The 18,843-nt window shown below is 53.5% G+C and overlaps 1 protein-coding gene across 1 annotated transcript in view; it reads right to left on the bottom strand.

The window, feature by feature from the left end:
• Window positions 1-386: 386 nt before the first annotated feature.
• The window catches only part of PBX4 (PBX homeobox 4), a 57,416-nt gene continuing 38,959 nt past the window's right edge, over window positions 387-18,843 (bottom strand). Inside the window, exons 3-8 of the mRNA XM_082381060.1 lie at window positions 7,549-7,793; window positions 7,083-7,273; window positions 6,687-6,822; window positions 3,730-3,811; window positions 3,178-3,284; window positions 387-691 (exon numbers count right to left, since the gene is read on the bottom strand). Of these exons, the coding sequence (XP_082237186.1) occupies window positions 506-691; window positions 3,178-3,284; window positions 3,730-3,811; window positions 6,687-6,822; window positions 7,083-7,273; window positions 7,549-7,793 (947 nt within the window). The 3' untranslated portion in view covers window positions 387-505. The remainder of the gene's footprint in view (window positions 692-3,177; window positions 3,285-3,729; window positions 3,812-6,686; window positions 6,823-7,082; window positions 7,274-7,548; window positions 7,794-18,843) is intronic.

Here is an 18,843-nt window from a genome sequence, read left to right as displayed (position 1 = left end):
AATGAGAGGCCCGCGCACCGCGATGAAGAGTGGCCCCCACTTGCCGCAACTAGAGAAAGCCCTCGCACAGAAACGAAGACCCAACACCGCCATAGATAAATAAAAAAATTTAAAAAAAATTTAAAAAAACAAAAAAGCAAAAAAAACTCCGCATGAAATGACACAGCAGAAGAGAGTGTGGAAGGCAGTGTCTGGGAGAGTTGGCACACGGATGGACAAACGAGCAAACAAAATCACAACCCGCCCAACTGCGCAGCTGCAGCCCTGCACCTGCGTGGTCAGCCATTGGCAGGAACAAATCTGGGAGTGAACGACATCGAAATTAAAATCAGTCCAAAATTGTAATGGGAGAATTTGTGCCAAGTCCTGGAAGAAACAATTCAGCCTTAACCATAAAATTACTATTAAAAAAACCAAACAGAGCTGGCAGAACGAGCAGTGTCTCAGCCCATTTCAAACCCCAGCTGACAAGCAAAAGATGGTACCGGTGTCGCCTGCCGTCAGCTCAGGGAGCGCTGTCTGCTGTCAGTTCTGGGTTTTCTGAGGTAACATGAATTCCAGGGAACCAAGGCAGGTCACACTGTCCTCTTTTCTGCTCATCCCAACACTTAGATGCGTCTGAGGTGACACTGCCGGGGTCTCCAATAGGTGAAGTGGTCGACATTCGCCTCACCTGCCAGCCGCCCCTGGCCTGAAAAGACAGAGAGTCAGAAGGGGGCCATGGGACAGATGACCCATCTGGCTCCCGCGTCCCTGAGGTGGCTTAGAACATGCCGAGAACCGTGAGAGGAGCCAAGAGGTGGGGCAGGGACAGAGGGGTCAGTCCTGGGTCACAGCTGGCCTTGCACATGAGTGTGCCTCCTTGGCAGGAACTGGCCTCCACCGGCCGGGCTCTGACAAAGGACTGACGGGGCACCGCGGCACACACTGAGGGTGAGGGAGACCCAGGCAGGCCCAGAGCTGACGGTGGTCCCCAAGACATCGTGGTGAGATGTGGTGCGCAGGAAGAGGCTCAGGAACCCAGCAGGACGCGGGCCTGGCTGGGAGTCAGGAGGGCAGGGCCCATGGCTGTGGACGTGCGGGCTCTGTCTGCAGGGCGGGGATATATCGGGCACATGTGACCCTGGGATGTTTGTTTGTCCACAGGAGCCCCCCACAATGGAAACCACTACTGTTGGTAGTGGTTTGCAGCCCACGAGAGCAGGGCCTGCAACTCACAAGCTCCCCTTCACCTTCCTCATTCTTCTTTATTTTATTTTAATTATATATTTATTTTATTTATTTGGCTGCGTTGGGTCTTCGATGCTGTGCGTGCGCTTTCTCTAGTTGTGGTGAGCGGGGGCTACTCTGTTGCGGCGTGCGGGCTTCTCACTGCGGTGGCTTCTCTTGTTGCGGAGCAGGGCTCTAGGCACGCGGGCTTCAGTAGTTGTGGCTCATGGGCTCAGTAGTTGTGGCGCGCGGGCTCTAGACCGCAGGCTCAGTAGTCGTGGTGCTCAGGCTTAGTTGCTCCACAGCATGTGGGATCTTCCCGGACCAGGGCTCGAAACCGTGTCCCCTGCACGGGCAGGTGGATTCTTAACCACTGCGCCACCAGGGAAGTCCCATTCACCTTCCTCATTCTTGACCTTTCCTTAACAGGCAGAACCCTCCTGCCTGCACCCTCTACCCCTTCCGACCCCACAAGGCCCAAGATCCGGCTCCTCACCCCCCCATCCCGTTACCCCCTCCCCCACCTCAGCTACTACCTCCCATGTGTCCCAAGGAGCTGCCACAGAGGACAGTGTTGGGCAAACAAATCAAGAGAATGCCTTCAAGGGCTGCCTCATCATGTGACACAGGGACACTGAGAGGCCAGCGTTGCTCCGCCCACCCTCAGTCTGAAAGAAACTGGGACAAGGATACTGGCCTCTGGGGGACACACTCTGTCTGCCCTTGGATGGACACCCACAGGCCTATGATCCCAGAAGGAGAACATGAGTGGTGAGGGGAGGGGTCCACTTGCAGGCCTGGGAGGTGACAGGCTGGGGCCCAGTGTGGGACTGGGAGCCAAAGGGCAGCTCAGGGCTGAGGAGATGGCTCCCAGCTGGGGTGACCTCAGCCCCTGAGACCCGCTCTCTGGAAGAGCATCTGTGCCTGCCCAGGGCAGGGGCCCGTGGCACAGGTGGGTGTCCACACCACAACCCCAACCTTCCTGCTTCCTATGTGGGGTTGACAGGAGCCCACGTCACAGTGCACAGAACCCTCACCCCGATTCCCTCTCACACGCTCACCCCTACTGTGCTCAAGGTGCTGAGCCCTGGGCAAGGGCAGAGCCGGACAAGTCTGGCCACCTGGTGGTGTCAGAGTACTTACTCTGCTCAGGTGCTCATTATGGGCTGTGGGGTTGCCACAGTGATGGGATGCACAGCGCCCGGCCCCGGGAGGCATCCATTCCCTGAACCTTTAAGAGGGGCTGGGGGTAAATGGGTGGGGGGGTCAACTCCTTAGGAAACAGGTGGGCTGTGTAAGGCCCTGCCCACTGCCGCATGGCCTTGTCACACCTGCACCTGCGCAGCCTCTTCAGGACAACCCTGCGGGGGGGGGGGGGGTCGGGCCCCTGTGGCTGTCAGTGGGAGGCCGAGAGGCCCCAGGGACTGCGAGAGGCATGATGCCCTCTGACCCTGGCTGGCCTGGCACGTTGCCCCAAACCCTGAGAAAGTTCCCGAGGGCACATCCCGAGACAGCTGAGATCCATGGCTCATTTTCTTCCCAGATCTTCACTCTGGCCCAGCTCGCACCGGCCGAGGGGGCAGCCAGGATGGTGAGGCCACGGCATGAACGTGTTGAAGGGTCTGAGCCCAGTGGGGCTGTACCTTCAGACCGTCAGGGCCTCGTCTGCCCACCCTTGCCTTCTCCTGATGGGTACAGACACCATCGGGGAGGGGGGGCTCCTTCCCAATAGGCAAAGCCCTCAGCAGCCATCGAGTCCTGTGAGGGGTGAAGGTCTTTGCCGAGTGGGGCTCCACAGAGCTGGGCTCCCTGAGGCGGCTCCGCCAGCCTGCATCCGTCCCCATGATGGACTGAGACACGGTCGAGATGGCCGGTTCCGAGGACCCGCCACACACCTGGGCTCCACGTCGGTCCTATCACTGAGTCCGGGAGCCCACAGGTGTCCTTGGGATTGTGCTGGAGACTCACCTGGCCCAGAAGGCTGCCTTCCCCAGGGGCGGGCCGGAGGGAGGCCAGCGTCTGCAGGGTGATAAGTGTGTCGCTGGTGCTGGTCATCGGAAAGGGACCAGAGGAACCTGGAGGGGCGGGAGGGGTCAGGACCAGTGTTCCCACCCTGGGAGTCACAGTGACTCCTCAGGTGGGACCTACCAGCCCCCCGGCCAGGAAGAGGCTGTGAAGGTGACTCCTACGGCTCCCTGCCCCTCCCGCAGCCCTGCGTGGCTGGGGAAACCAGACTTTTGGTAGGAACTTTCTGTCCCCACAGCACCTGCCCAGCCTGCCGGGATGTGTTGACTTCACTGGGATAATCACTAATGGAAACAGAAACCCTCCCAGTGTAAATAGAGAAAAGAGGCACACACAGGGACCGGTCTGCTTCCCCAGATGCAGCTCAGTGGGCCCGGCCACGTGGGAGCGACTGACCCTGGGCTGGGCAGCCTTACTGACTGGAGCTGGGCCTCAAAGGGCAGCTGGGCTGGCTCCCCGGGCCCCTGACGTCGGTGGTGTCCTCTGCCATCTTACCTGTGTAAATGGTAGCCTCTTCTTGAAACTTCCCCATGTTCTTTTTATACCGGATTCTTTTGTTGCCGAACGAGTTGGAGACCTGTGGACAGGCAGAGATGGAAGTCACTGGAAAAGCTGACCTAGCGATGAGACACGATGTGGACAGACCGCCAGGGGGGAACATCACTGAGTGACAACGCGTGGCCCTGGGGCTGGGTGAGAGGCCGGGACTGAGAAAGTGGCGCTAAAGAACTGTGGGCCCAGGGAAAGGTCTGCAGTGTGTTGGTGACACCCTGGACCTGGCGTGGCTTATAGGAGAGGGGGGAGCTGGAAGGAAAACAGGCATGTGTGTGACACACTCAGAGAGAAGAGTGTCTGCTCACTGCGGCGGCAGGCAACAGACTGAATACTGACGCGGGAGACGCATCAGTAACCACACTTCTGGGAATGCAATTTAAGCAAAGAACACAGTCGAATCCAAAACTTATCAAAGGATAAGGACCACCTGACAGGGCAGGGGAAGGAGCTGAGCACTGAGCTGAGGGCCTGTTTTTAGTCCCCAAAGCCAGTTAGGAGGGAGCTGCAGTCACATGCATCCTGTAAGCAAGGGGCCGGCCCAGGGCCTAGAGGTCTGAGCCCAGCTCTGACTCCAAACCTGCACGGAGACCTCCAGGGCAGGGCTTCTGCCTGTGGGCCACTCTCCGGGGGGCGTCCTGGGCACTGAGGGTGCTGAGCAGCAACCCTGGCCTCCACCCACCAGATGCCAGTAGTGTCCTCCCCTCCCCGCGAGAGTTGTGATAATGAAAATGTCCCCTGGGGGCAGAACTGTCTGGGTGAGACCCTGGGCAGTGCCGTCCTAAGAGCATGGAGACATATCCCAAAGTAAGGCACCTGGCCCTGCAGTGAAAGGTATGTATTTTAATGAAAAGAAATAAACAGTTGAGTTATGTGGCAGGACTGTGGATGGAGGACTTTTCTCCTCTAAAAATCTGTTTCTTTAATGTCCCTCCATAATCCTCTCGATGTCAACCATGAAAAGACAAAGCCCCACGTGTGCTCCCTGCTCCTCAACTCTCCTGCCCTCGGTGTGAGGGTGACCTGTTCTCAACCAAACCAGGTAAGCACTAGGTTCCCACTTAACCTCCAAGGAATGTGCCGACACATCTGTGTGGGACTAAGTTTGCAGAAGAATGGCAGTGAGCAGTTTTCCATGTTGAATTCAACTGGCATTTTAGAGGGACAAAGAGCAAACTTCCCGTGTGGGTGAGGGAGGGCGGCTGCCGGGGAGCTGGCCCGGGCCAGGGTCCACCCTCTCCACGGGGTGTGTCCCGGCACCTCGTACAGGAGTGGGATGCCCTCTCCGCCAGCTGTAGCTCGGAGCCACTGGCCACTTCCTGCCCAGTCACTCTGGCCTCTTTGGCTCACAGAGCTGCAGCCGCCTGGGTTCCTGCCCATCGCCCTGTCCATGGGCTCAGCTCTCCCGCCCTTTCCCCCTCGGGCCTCCTCACCCTGGAGTTGCAGCTGATCCTGTCCTGAAAACGTCTGTTGCCTCATCTGCAACACCCTTTGCCCTAATGGTGCTCTCCCTCCCCCGCTACTTCCTCCTTAGGCGAACCTCACAGCCTACACGACATCTGTATCCCAAATTCGGAGCCCTCCCTCAGCTGTCAGCCATTTCCAGCTGGAGGACCCGCCAGAGTGGGGAGGGGCTCCCAGCACAGAATTCTGCTGCTGGTGGGAGGGGGTCTCAGGGCCCGGCCACAGAGCCGGAGTCACTGGAATGCGGCTGGTGCTTTTCAAACTTTTGTTTGCAACGAACCCTCTCCTGAGATAAAGTTGAGTCCCAAGACCCATCTGCTCTCTGGGGGTGCCAGGGCTTGAAGTGAATCTGGCCGTTTTCAGACAACTGCTCGTGGTGACAAACAAGCTGCCATGCCTCCCACTTCTTTTGGGCCTCGAAGCCCCAGAGGTGCAGCCCTCACTTCAGCTCCAGCCAAGGTGCTGAGGACACTGCAGCAGTTCCAGGGTGAGTGAGGTCTCATGTGACCAGGACACCTGTGAGGCTTTGCTGCCTGTGTGACCCTGCGGGGCTCCTGAGTGCCCTCGTCCCCAAGTCGCTGCTGGACAGGGCAGGGGCCAGAGCAGAGGGTGGTGACTGAGGGCACAGGCTGACTGGGCTGGAAACTCAGCCCCTCCAACTGCACAGCGGGAGCAGCCCTCCCTGCAGCCGGGGGCGGGGTACCATGCCCTGACCCCCACGCTGCCCCGTGGGCGTGGCCTGGTCCTGCCCCTTGCTTGTGGGCTGCCTGCACTTACCATTCTCACTTTAAAACCTTCGGAAATATTTCTTGGGTTCTCGTCTTTAGCCCCGCCACCTTACCCCAATTCCAGGGAGGACAGTGGTGGTCCCAACTACCAAGACTGCCCAAGGTTGTCCAGGTCCCTTCTCTGATCTGCACCACCATTCCCCCTCTGGAGCCAGATGTCGTCTGTCTTGTACCCCCGGACACACACACTGGACTGTTTGAGAAACAAGAAGGCAATGCACACGCCTGAATTTATCCCAGGATAACTGAATTGGTACTTAAGCACAAGAGCTGGTCTATCACTTTAAGTCCTAATTTTCCTCCAAGTTCTTTTCCTTCTCCTAAGCTCATACCCCACCCCTCTTATGCAACACAGCACATCCCTCTGATAGGAGACTGTTAAATCCTAACGACTGCAATCCAGAGTACCTCATGATACACTCTGTGGTGTTGCCTCAGCGAGTCCCCACACCTGGTGGGTATGGCTTCCGGCCTGAGGCCCACGTTCATAGCCCAGACCCGGGACCTGAGCCCAGTCAGGCCGACTCGGAGCCTGCACACCCAGCTCCCGCTCCACACACTTCATCAACTTCCCTGGGTGTCCTCCTCACTGGGCTGAACCTTCCCTCCCTTCTGGGTCGGGGAGGTGTGGCAGGAAAGGACTGTCACCTGGGAGACTGTGATGCCACCCTTCCTGGCCAGCTCCTCTTCGGCTTCTTCACTGGGGTAAGGGTAGTTCAAATGGGAATAAAAATATTCATTCAGCACTTCCGTGGCTTGCCTGCTGAAATCCTGCCGCTTACGCCTGTGAAGACAGACAGCCTCAGCCGGGGATCGTACATGGGGCCTCATCCTCATCTCTGATTCCTTAGAGGTTGTAACAGCAGCAGTCAGCACTTCAGTCGCCTTCCAAGAGGCTGTGTGAGGGCTACACCTGCAGCTGTGGCCACAGCCCCTGCACAGGCTTGGAGGCCCCCAGAACTTAGACCCAAGCCAGCACTGACTTGGTTCCTCTTCCTAAGAGCTGACCCTGGGGTCATAGGCCGGGGGTAGGTAGGGCCTGACCTGGCATCGAGGAACCTCGAGCGCAGGGTCACCACGGCCTCGCAGGCGCTCTGCTTCAGCTGCATCTGGACGCTGTTGAACTTGCCGTGCAGGAGGCCCAGCACGTGCTCGACCTCCTTGGGCGAGACAGGCCTCATCCTGCTCTGCTCCCGGAGAAGGCTGGTGACACGCGTGCTGAACTCACGGCAGGCCTGGGGTGGGGAGACAAACGCCAGCCAGTGACTACCCAGCAGGCTGTCCCGGGGCTCCATGTGGGACCAGCCACCTGCCCCCCGAGGCTGCCACACAGGCTGGCTACTGAGAAGTGAAGGCAACAGGCTTCCGGTAAAATCGGCCACCTTTGCTGTGAGACCAAGCGTGTGGACTCCCTGGTCTGGGCCACCAAAGGAAGGCAGTTAGTGCTCCACGTTTTGCTTTGACAAATGCGCATTCACGTGACAGAAACTCTTCCATGCAGAAAGATCACCTGTTCCTGTTTCTCTAGCTCAGAGTGGTAAATCTGTCGGATCTGGGACAGCTTGGCCCTGTAGTCAGAGTGCTCAAGGCCACTGTCATTTGGACAGCCACCTGGTGTTGCTGTGCCGGCCGCCGCCTGTGCTCTTCTTCCTTGCTTCTCCGGCCTGCACATGCCCTCGGCCAGCAGCATGTTATCCAGCTTTAGGAGCTGAGCGTCGGGGGGACCCTCTTCCGGAATGCCACGAATGTTCAACCCTGGGTAAGAGAGGAGAGACTGAATCAGTGTCTGTTGTCGGAATAAAAACAACCACAACAGAGTGTTAGCACTGGCTTCGTGTCTGAACACTTTTCACGGAACCCTTGAGGGGAAAGAAAGACATCATCTGATAACAGACATTGAGTCACCCCCTGTGACGCTGGTCCAGGTGCCGTGTTTAGGAGCCCAGTCTGGGTGGCGGGAATGCAGGGGGCACACCAACCACAGCTCACAGCCCACAGTTGGGTGTGTGTGGGGGCCCGCAGGGCAGGGGCGGGGTGGCACTGGGTGCTAGAAAGCCTGAAGCCCTGAACCTTGTCTTCAGATGGGAGAGGAGGCACGTTCCAGACACACACACTAGCACAGGCAGGGATACAAAGGCTAGTGGCAACCTGGCTTCAGGCAAGGTTGTGCTGCTGTGTGTCTGAAACTGAGCCCCCCAAAACCGAGTTCCCTTACGGAGTTTGACTAGTTTCTCTATCTAAAACTTTATTCCCTTTCTTGTCCTCTTTGACCTCAGTCCTGTGCTAACTGAACACTAATCAATCAGTCAGATGACTAAAGTTGCTGTTGTTGATAACATCGTTAACATGCTAAAATTGCTATTATAGATATCATCATTAATGTACAAACTCAGGTTATGTCTCCAGGGCAAGTTGAGCTAACAGACTGCTAAGCCATGGACCCACCTGGTCAGCGAATCGTAAACCAGAGACATCCTGACTCCCGAAACTACGATTATGAAATGTCACAAGATGATGATTAATTCCAGCTTCTCTGTTCTTCCCCTTAAAAAAAAAAACCCAAAAAACCCTCACTCAAAGACCAAGGTGGAGTAGATCTGAGGCTTGTCTCCCACTCCCTTGCTTGGCGGCCTGCAGTAAATGCTGTACTTTCCTTCACCACCACCTGGTGTCAGGAGAGTGACTTTGCTTTTCAGGGGACTGAACTTTGGTTTGGTAACACGTCTATTATGTCTGTGTTTCCTGTGTGTGTGTTGGGGGGAGGGTTGTTGCTATAAAGTCAGAGAGGAAAAGACTGATCCAGAGGTGCCAGAGAAGATGAACTAACCCACCGAGAGATCTTTTTTTTTAAAATACATTTATTTATTTACTTATGGCTGCATTGGGTCTTCGTTGCTGTGAGCGGGCTTTCTCTAGTTGCGGCCAGTGGGGGCTACTCTTCGTTGCAGTGTGCGGTCTTCTCATTGCAGTGGCTTCTCTTGTTGCAGAGCACGGGCTCTAGGCGTGCGGGTTTCAGTAGTTGTGGCTCGCAGGCTCTAGAGCGCAGGCTCAGTCATTGTGGCGCACGGGCTTAGTTGCTCGGCGGCCTGTGGGATCTTCCCGGACCAGGGCTCGAACCCGTGTCCCCTGCATTGGCAGGAGGATTCTTAACCACTGCACCACCAGGGAATTCCCCCACAGAGAGACTCTAAGCAGAGAAACAAGATGATTGGCTTTACAACATGGAGAAGCCACCGCAGCTGGACTGAGAGGGTGACGTGCTCGAGGGCAGGACTGGGCGGGCAGTGGACAGGCAGGGGAGGCAGTGGGGGGGAGCTGCTGCTGTCCGAGGGGATGCAGGTCAGCTACAGGGCGGCCAGAGGGCGAGGCCCCAGAGTCCGTGACCACCGGATGTGGGCGTGAGAGAAAGGAAGAGGCTGTGACCACTCCCACGTTCGCCCTGGAAGGTGCCACTTTTTTCCCAAGCACAGCACACAAAGCAGCAGGCAGGCACGTGAAAAAATGGCATCAGCCTGGTCCCTGACCCAGCTAAGCATGAATGTCCAGGTGGCTGCGAGGCAGCTGCTTCCTGGGAGCTGGGGCTGAGCTGACCAGTTTGGGTGGGAAACAGGTATTCATGAGTCATCGGCATGTGGTGTGTGGGAAATCCGTACATATCCACCTGTACCTGCAGCTACACCTATGAGAAGGCCATGCCCCTGAATACTAGAAAACCAGCATTTCAAGAACAGGCAAAGGAGGAGACGGAAAGAGTTATCAGGTAGTTGGAGGAAAACCCAGAAGTAGTCACAGAGGGGTGAAAACATGGGCTTGGTCATTGGGGGAATGCTGTTAACCTCTGCAAAAGCAGGGTGTGGTGGGGTACAGCCTGACTAGCAAGTTCCGGAGGAGCATGGGAGACAGGCAGTGCAGGGAAGAGGCTGCTGCAGGGGTTACAGAGCGAGCTCGGGTCTGAGGAGGGTGGTCTTGCAGGACCTGTGTTTTCTTTGCTTTTTCAGTGATAGAAGAAACATCTGTGGCTACAGAAGAAAAAAGATTGGGGGGTGGTTCCTGATGGGAGGCAGGGAACGGAGAAGGAGGTAGTGATGTAGGAAATCCATCTAGCTCTGACTTTCTGGAAAAACAAAGTTTAAAGCGTTTTCTTAGAAACAGGCTCTCAATACTATCAGCTACTAACTGACTCAAGTGCTCAAATAAAAATTGAGTTTAGGGAATTCCCTGGCGGTCCAGTGGTTAGGGCTCAGTGCTTTCACTGCTGTGGCCCGGGTTCAATCCCTGGTCCGGGAACTAAGATTCTGCAAGCTACGTGGTGCAGCCTAAAAAAAAAATTGAGTTTAATCCTATCATATGGATATTTTCTCATTAATCACGTGCCCCTTTCTTGTTCCCTATGTAACAGGTTAACCTTTTCTGTCAAAAATGCACCAGTGAAAATTGAAGGCTCTCAAGAGATATCCTTGCAGGAATTTTCTTCACATGCAGGGACCTTTACCTCCTTACGTTTGGGGACCCTCAACTCACCCAAAGGAACCCTTGTCACTTAACTCAGTCCCACTGGGTTATAATGTGGCTTTTTCTGAAAGAACTAAAGGAAAAGTGCCCCTTTTATCAGTTGCTGGCCTTCCAGTTCAGAGATCCAATTCTCTAACAACCTTACTTGGTCTTCAAGAAGCACCAGATGTAAACGCTGGGCACTCCTGGACAGAGTTGACCTGTGCTGCCTGATTCCTGTAAAGGCCCACACCCTCTTAACCGTTCTTAACCCAGAGTAGATAATGGACGTCCTCCTCCCTCCGGCCCTCTGTCTGCAAATCCTATTGATTCAGACTCCATGATCAACCCACCATCCATCCCCTCCCTTAATGCCACTGCTGGAACCCTGCTGCGCTGACCCCTCTCCTGCCCTCCGTGACCTGTGAGGAAACCCCTCCCCTTTGATCCACTGTGCACACCTGCAAGCCGACTACCTTCAAACACTGTGTTCATCATGCCAGTCTTTTGTTCAGAGACTTCAACCAGGGCCTGCATCCACCTAAATTAAAGCCTAGACTCTGACACCTCGTACTCAGGGCCTTTTGTGACAGCTTTCCAAACCCACCTTCATGAACTTTCCCTCTGCCGGGCCCTTCATGGGCCTTTGCAGCACAGCAGATGCTCTGCGACCGTCTCAGGCTTACTCAGCAGCTCGTCCCTGAGCACCCGTGGTTGCGGCTGGGGCTCAGGAGTGGCCCGAGAGGGACACACAGCACCCCCATCCCTCCCCAGAGGGCCCCCAGCACACCCTGACTCCCGGGCTGGAGGGGCCACCTCCACAGCTCCCATCACAGCTTCCCTCATTACAATTAGGGGCAGGAGTGGTCCAGGCTGGACATGCGGTGGTGGGGGCATGTGCACACCTGTGTGTGTTCATGCATGTGTGACTCTGGGCTGCTCAGGGTATGTGGCAGTCTTTCATTCTTTTTTCCTGGCCGTGCCACGTGGCTTGTGGGATCTCAGTTCCCCGACCAGGGATTGAACCCAGGTCACAGCAGTGAAAGCGCCGAATCCTAACCACTAGGCCACTAGGGAACTCCCCTTTCGTTCTTTTATTTATCCAACAGTAAGCATCTGAGAGTCTATCACAAGCCAGGTACCCAACCAGGTGCTGGAGATTTTAAAAAATACACCAAAAAACCACGGGACTTACTGTCCTCAAATGAAAGCTCTCAAATTACAAAAAGAACACCATTTTCTCATATCTCTTTACGGGGTATGTGTTGGTGTGGCCTTTTTTGGAGGGGAGGTTTGAAGTGCCGATTAACACAGAAAAAGCACATATCCTTTGATCTTGATCAGAACTCTGTTCTGAGAATCTACCCTACAGGAACACTGACCCCTGTAGATGCTGTATTTACAAGACACACACGACCACCCCGTAACTGTGAAAAACCAAAACCGCCCAAATGCCCATGAATAAGGAGACAATATGCCTGTCATACCCCAGGCCCTGTGGTGTTAACAGTGCGTATGTTATGACCAGCATTCGTGAGCTACAAGCTTTGTTTCTTTAAAGCTGTATATTTTTGCGAACTTATGTGTATGAGGAGAAGCAAAACTTAACAAAAGTTACCCTGTGCCTTAGTCACCAGGACCGGTCCCAGCTGTGGACACGGCCATGCCGAGCGCCTTTGCCTTCTGTCAGCGAGCGGCCCCTCGCATGCGACCCTGCCTCTCCCTCAGCACCGCGCGTCTGTCTCCCAGCACACTGTCCCTGCCTGATTATGGTCATTAGACACTCGTTACCGTTAATTACAACAAGCTCATTTCCGGCCCCAGGGGTGCTCCTCAGCTCCCCCAGGGCCCTCGACTGGCAGGCGGGAGGCTTTGGAGACCAGGAGCTCCGCTCAGGGACACTGTCAGTTGGAGACACTCAGAAGAGGTGGTGGGATCTAAAACAGAGGCACTCCCCCGCAAACCACAAAATTTCCTTATGTTCCCAATTTACTGTGGGTAAAAGACTCCAGTAAACCAAACACGGAAGTAAAATAAAATTATGAATATCAACACATTATGTTTTTTCTAAGAAACAATATGGAACTGCTATGGACTGAATTGTGTCCCCACAAATTCACACGTGGAACCCCCAATGTCTAAGTGGAATAGGGCCTGTGAGGATGTAATTAAAGTCCAATGAGGGGCTTCCCTGGTGGCTCAGTGGTTAAGAATCCGCCTGCCAATGCAGGGGACACGGGTTCGATCCTAGGCCTGGGAAGATCCCACGTGCCATGGAGTAACTAAGCCCGTGCGCCGCAACTGCTGAGCCTGTGCTCTAGAGCCCGCAAGCTGCAACTACTGAAGCCTGCGTGCCTACAGCCCATGCTCCACAACGAGAGAAGCCACTGCAATGAGAAGCCCACGCACCGCAAGGAAGAGTAGCCCCTGCTCGCTGCAACGAGAGAGAGCCTGCGCACAGCAACAAAGACCCAACACAGCCAAAAAAAAAAAAAAGTCCAGTGAGGTCATAGGGGTGGGGCCCTAATCCATAAGACTGTGGTCTTCTAAGCAGAGGAAGAGAGATCTCTTCCTTATTCCATTCCCCTTGTGAGGACACAGCGAGAAATCTGGAAGCCAGGAAAAGAGCCCTTACTGGGAACTGAACCAGCCCCAGAAAACAGTAAACCAACGAGCAGCTGTGTTCCAATAAAACTTTATTTACCAACACTGTGGTCTGCAACCCTGCTCCACAGTATGCGTGTCACAGAGCCTAACATGGGTCTGAGGAAGAACCTACACGCATGCAAGTCCGGGTAGGTCAGCACACCTCCGAATCACTGCCTTCAGGTCCCCCCTTTCCTTGGAATCCCCTCTGGATCCTGCCCCTTCTCTTGACAGTTTTCCTTCTGTGGGTGCAGTATGAAGGATGAGATTTTAGCTTGTTTTGTTCAGTCCTAATCTAGATCAGGACTCCTTGAAAGGTGGTGTCTGGTTTGCCCTCTGTCTATGGAAAGGCCAACACAGACAGAGAGGTTGCACATAGAAACCTTTATAGCAATGTGACAGGGTAATTTCATGTCTGTTGAATCTAATGACACTTTTGGGCTCTTTATTTGGCTGCTCCGTGTCTTAGTTGCGGCATGCGGGCTCTTAGTTGTGGCATGTGAGATCTAGTTCCCTGACCAGGGATCGAACCCGGGCCCCCTGCGTTGGGAGCACAGAGTCTTAACCACTGGACCACCAGGGAAGTCCTGGGCTTATTCTTTTGTATGCTGCTTCATTTTCCCTTTCCTTTTCCTAGTTCATCTTGCTTGTATTTCGCACTGGTACTGGGCGGTGGTGAGCCAAAACCCTGTGGCCTGAGCAGACTGTGGCTGGGTCACTGCCGGAGGCTGTGGGTACGTCCCGCAGATGCCCGGGCCCCAGGTGCGAGCTCTGGGTGTGGGACAGTCCAGAAGTGACCGTCCTGACACATTTGTAGGATGCCTGCCTCCCTGTGCGTCACTACAGTCATCAGCCGTGGGGCGGAGACAGTGCTGCCACCTGGAAAGAGCCTGTGAGGGTGTCCTGAGTTCCAGAGATGAGATGCTGAGGGAAAGCCCTGTGCGCAGGAAAAAGGCTCACTGCAGGCGCTCCCATCGAGTGGACACAGAGATGCTAAGTGAGGAGGAGGGGGCCAGGACCCGGTTGTAAAGGAAGAGCAATCTATTCTCATGGGAAGATCCATTTAGTGAGGACGCAAGGCCCCTCAAACCCTGAGGACGCCAGCTTGGTGGCATCACAAATGTGGCAGGAACCCAGACTGTGGGCGCTTAGCTCACAGAGAAGGCAGCCCAGGTTCCCCAGCCCAGGAGTGAACACCTTAGCCAAGGCAACAGCATGGGAACAGGAGGGGGTGGTTTCCGAGCACCAGGGGGACCCAAGGGACCATGGAGGTGATAGACTGATGAAGGCAGCCAGTGGCGCCTGTGTGTGGAGGAGGGGGCTGGGTGGGATGAGGAAGCTGCAGAGAGGGGAGGGAGACCAGGGCAGTGGGATGCCCAGCAGGAGGCCTGGAGAACACACACACTGAAGGTGCAGGGCCAGAGCAGGAGTGGGAGGTGGCCCCACTCCCCTAAGAGCCCCTAGTCCCCCACGTCCTTCAGAATCTGACTCCAAGAAGCTCCCTGGCATTCCCTGTTGCCACTTGCTCCCCTCACCCACTCAGCTCCAACCTGGCTGCCCTTGGGCCTGGACACCAAGCCATCCTTGCCTCAGAGACACTTTCCCAACAAGGAAGTGGAGATGTCCCATCAGTTAGGTCCTGGTTCAAAACATACCCCCAGAGACCCACCTGCCCGCCCGCCCACCCCACCTCTACCCAGGGCCCTGAGGGCCACATCTGTCTCTGTACGGCTGTGTGGAACAACCCTCTTCCCTAGGGACCATTGCTGTCTTGTTCACTGCCTTGGCTCTGGTTCCTGGAATGTGCCTGGCCTCACAGAATCATGGCCCAGAAATAGGAACTTGTGCTGAGAAACCTCTCCTCAAAGGCCACCAGGACATTTTATGGGCCAGTGCTACCAGGCCCTCAAGGAAGAGAGAGCCCCTTTCTGCAACAAACTGTTTCGGAGAAGAGACACGGGAAAAGCCACCCACTCACCCGACGGAGAACTGAAGGCGGGACTTCATGGGGAAGTCACAGCCCAGCACATTCATGACCAGAGCCGAGACGGCAAAACAAATGACCAGCAACCCAAAGTCAACAGCATCTGTGTGCGTGTACATGCACAAACATATGAATCATAACCAAGAAGATTTATCTCTGAACATAGGTGCTTCCAAAATCTGTCAGTAAAAATCATCAATGCCAGTGAAAATCAGTGTAAATGAATGTAAATGAAAACCTATCAACGTAGAGCATCACAGTAACCACAAGGAGAAAAACTATAGCTCAAAAGATGCAAAAAGAAACAAACTGATTAAAACAATACCCATTAATGATAAAAACCCTTAGCAAACCAGGAACAGAAAGAACCCTCCTTAACCTGACAAGGGGCATCTCCCTAAACCACACACACACTTGGACTTACTGGGGACCCTGTAGAGGCACTGCTTCGAGTGAGACACGGGCAGGCTCTGTCCTGTAGGTGTTGGTCGAGCGGATGGGACCAGAGCCCGGGAAGGGACAGACGGGCAAGGTAAAGAGGGGAGATGTCACCCACTTGCAGGCTGAAGGGCATTCCTGTGTGACTGGAGTCACCCGGGGATCACCGATGTCACCGACAACTCCCCCCTCCCCTTCCCCCTTGCCCCTAAATTGGCCTCCAGGTGGGGTTGGTGCTGAGCAATGGCATTCTGACCAGCTGGCCACCCGCATCGTCAAAGGCCCTTTAAATGCTTGTTTCCGGGGGGATAACTTGGAACACAGCCTGTTGTTGGTGTGGAGAACTGCCTGCATTTACCTTTGAGACAACGTCCCCCGGGTCAGTTCTTTAAGCAACATTCTAGATGAAGCCTTGTTTTAAGTCATTGGACTTTCTCGGTCCCACAGGACTTTACAAGGAACATCCCTTTAGCAAACTCTCGTCGGTTTCTGAAATCACAGCTGACATGCACGTTAGATATTCATCAGACTGCGGGAGTATAACACTATGCAAATTCCTATCAATTCTACTTAACCCTTAATTAAAATACATCACAACCTAAGTGCTGAAACCTCAAGCAAATATGCAAATTAATTCTCATTTCAATATACTTTTGCATTTGTTAATTTAAGGCCTGCGACTCTGTCATAAACTACTGTATGACCTGCTGATGCTCAGTAAAACTGGCATGCAGTTTGCCTAGGTTTGTTTTCCTGTGGCAACAGGGCAAAAGGAAAAGACAGCGAAATGCTGTAATAGAAAATGCAGCCAAGTAAAACGTCTAGAAAATTAGTCCACGCTCTCCTGTGAGGCTTTGGGAACATTTAAGAGTAACAGCTAAGAAAAAAAGCACTTATGGATGGTTTCTGTCTACATTAAACAATCTTATTTCTCTTCCAAAGAAATGCTTTAATTTCAACTGAACAATATCTAGAAGCTTCCGAAGCTGGGCTACCGTCACCCAAAGGTACGACTTTTATTTTGCCGAGTCCTGCACAGGGAGGTGACCAGACCAGCAACACGCACAACCATGTCCTACCCATTCCCAGGCTGGAAATCAGACTTTTAGGCCCGCCAAGGCCCTAACTTCCCTAAGAGGGATTGTCCCAGGGACTGATGTTAAGCAGGTTCTAGGTGACAGTAAAAAGGAGCATTTTCTGTGAAGAGAGATTAGTCACTTTCACACCATCGCCAAGTTTACTGCTAGCTACAGTATGCCAAGCCCATAACAGGGTTGGGGCACTCTGCAGGCACGCCTGTGCTTTTGCGGGTAACAGATGCTGCGTGAAAGTAACACATAGGATAATTTCAGTGGATAGTTAATCCCTAAGAAGAAACCTGAATAGAGTAACAGATGCTGCAAGAAAGTGCTGCTTCACAAGAATCTGTGTACTAAGGCCTTAAGCTATGGGCCCCCAACTGAAATCCTTCAGTCCTTGATTGGTTTTTATAACAGCTCTATTGAGAAATAATTCATGTGACATACAACTCACCCATTTCCAGTGAATAACTCAGTGGTTTTCAGTACATTCACCAGGTTGTGCAACTACCACCTAACTTTTTCACTACCTCAAAAAGAGACCCCGTCCATGTTAGCAGTCACTCCCCACTCCCCACCCCAGCCCCTGGCAACTGCTAATCTCTTTCTCCCTCTTCTGGACATTTCACATAAATGGAAACACACACTATTGTGGACTTTTGTGTCTGGCTTCTTTTACTCAGAATAAAGGTTTGTTTTTTTTTTAATTGAACTATAGCTGATTTACAATGTTTCAGGTATACAGCAAAGTGATTCAGTTTATCTATATCTGTATCTATATCTTTTTCAGATTCTTTTGCATTATAGGTTATTACAAGATATTGTATATAGTTCCCTGTGCTATACAGTAGGGCCTTATTGTTAGCATAAAGTTTTTTTTTTTCTTTTTAAAAATTTATTTATTTATTTATTTTTGGCTGCGTTGGGTCTTTGTTGCTACACATGGGCTTTCTCTAGTTGCGGTGAGTGGGCGGCTACTCTTTGTTGCTGTGCACAGGCTTCTCATTGCCGTGGCTTCTCTTGCTGAGGAGCACGGGCTCTAGGCACACGGGCTTCAGTAGTTGTGGCACACAGGCTCAGTAGTTGTGGCTCGCGGTTTTAGTTGCTCCGCGGCATGTGGGATCTTCCTGGACCAGGGCTTGAACCCGTGTCCTCTGCATTGGCAGGCGGATTCTTAACCACTGCGCCACCAGGGAAGCCCTAGCATAAAGTTTTTAAGGTTCATCCATGTTGTAGCTTGTGTCAGAAAACTTCATTCCTTTTTATGGCTGAACAACAGTCCATTGCACAGATGGACCACATCTTTTTTCTCTAGTCATCATCATGGACATTAGATTTTTTTTCATAATCCTTGATTTGTCTATTTGTCTATACTAATCCACCTGTCTGTCCAATAGAACTTTCCTAATGATGGAATGTTCTAGATCTGCACTAATATGGGAGCCACTAGCTACATGTGGCTACTGAGCACTTGAGATGTGGCTAGTGTGGCTGAAGAACACCTTATTTAATTATACTTGATTTTAATTAATTCAAATGCAAATCACCCCTGTGGGATGGGCCACAGTCAATAGCTGCAGAGGAGCTATGTACGCTGATCAGAATCGGAGGCTTGATTCATGAGTCACCCGGAGACTGTGGAGCCGAGAAAGGACACTCCAAGCAACCTGAAAAATAACCCCCCAGCTCTAGGAGATCCGCCCCCTGCACGGTCACAGCGAAATACCGCACAGGGGTCTCAGCCCCAGGGCCAGCCAAACACAAAAGGGATCTGAATTCTGGAAGAAGTCACACATTGGCCCGAAGCGTAGTCATTGGACAGACCCAACCAGAAAACTGAAGCTACTGATCAAGATGTTGCAATTGTAACAGACCTGAGTGGCGGAGGAGGCACGGAAACAGAGGTAAAAAAACTGCTGGATTACTTATGCCTGAGAGCTCCCAGCCAGGCCCAGGAACGGTGGTGAGGAAATAGGAGGGCAGTCCTTTGTGTGAGAGTTATTACATCTACTTCCTCCACGGCAGCTGCCCGTGCTCCTTGGCCGGAGAGCAAGGCTGGTGGGGCTGGGACTTCTCGCTCCTCAGAGACAAAGTGAACCCAGGACTGACCAAAGTGAGGCACAGATGCGTACTTGAGGCCAGCACAGGGGACAGTCACGGCTTGGAG

Source organism: Balaenoptera borealis, assembly GCF_965194805.1.
Source record: "Balaenoptera borealis genome assembly, chromosome: 2".
Classification (NCBI taxonomy): Eukaryota; Metazoa; Chordata; class Mammalia; order Artiodactyla; family Balaenopteridae; genus Balaenoptera; species Balaenoptera borealis.
Note: the sequence above shows the minus strand (reverse complement) of the source record. Positions and strands in the feature narration are given on the sequence as shown.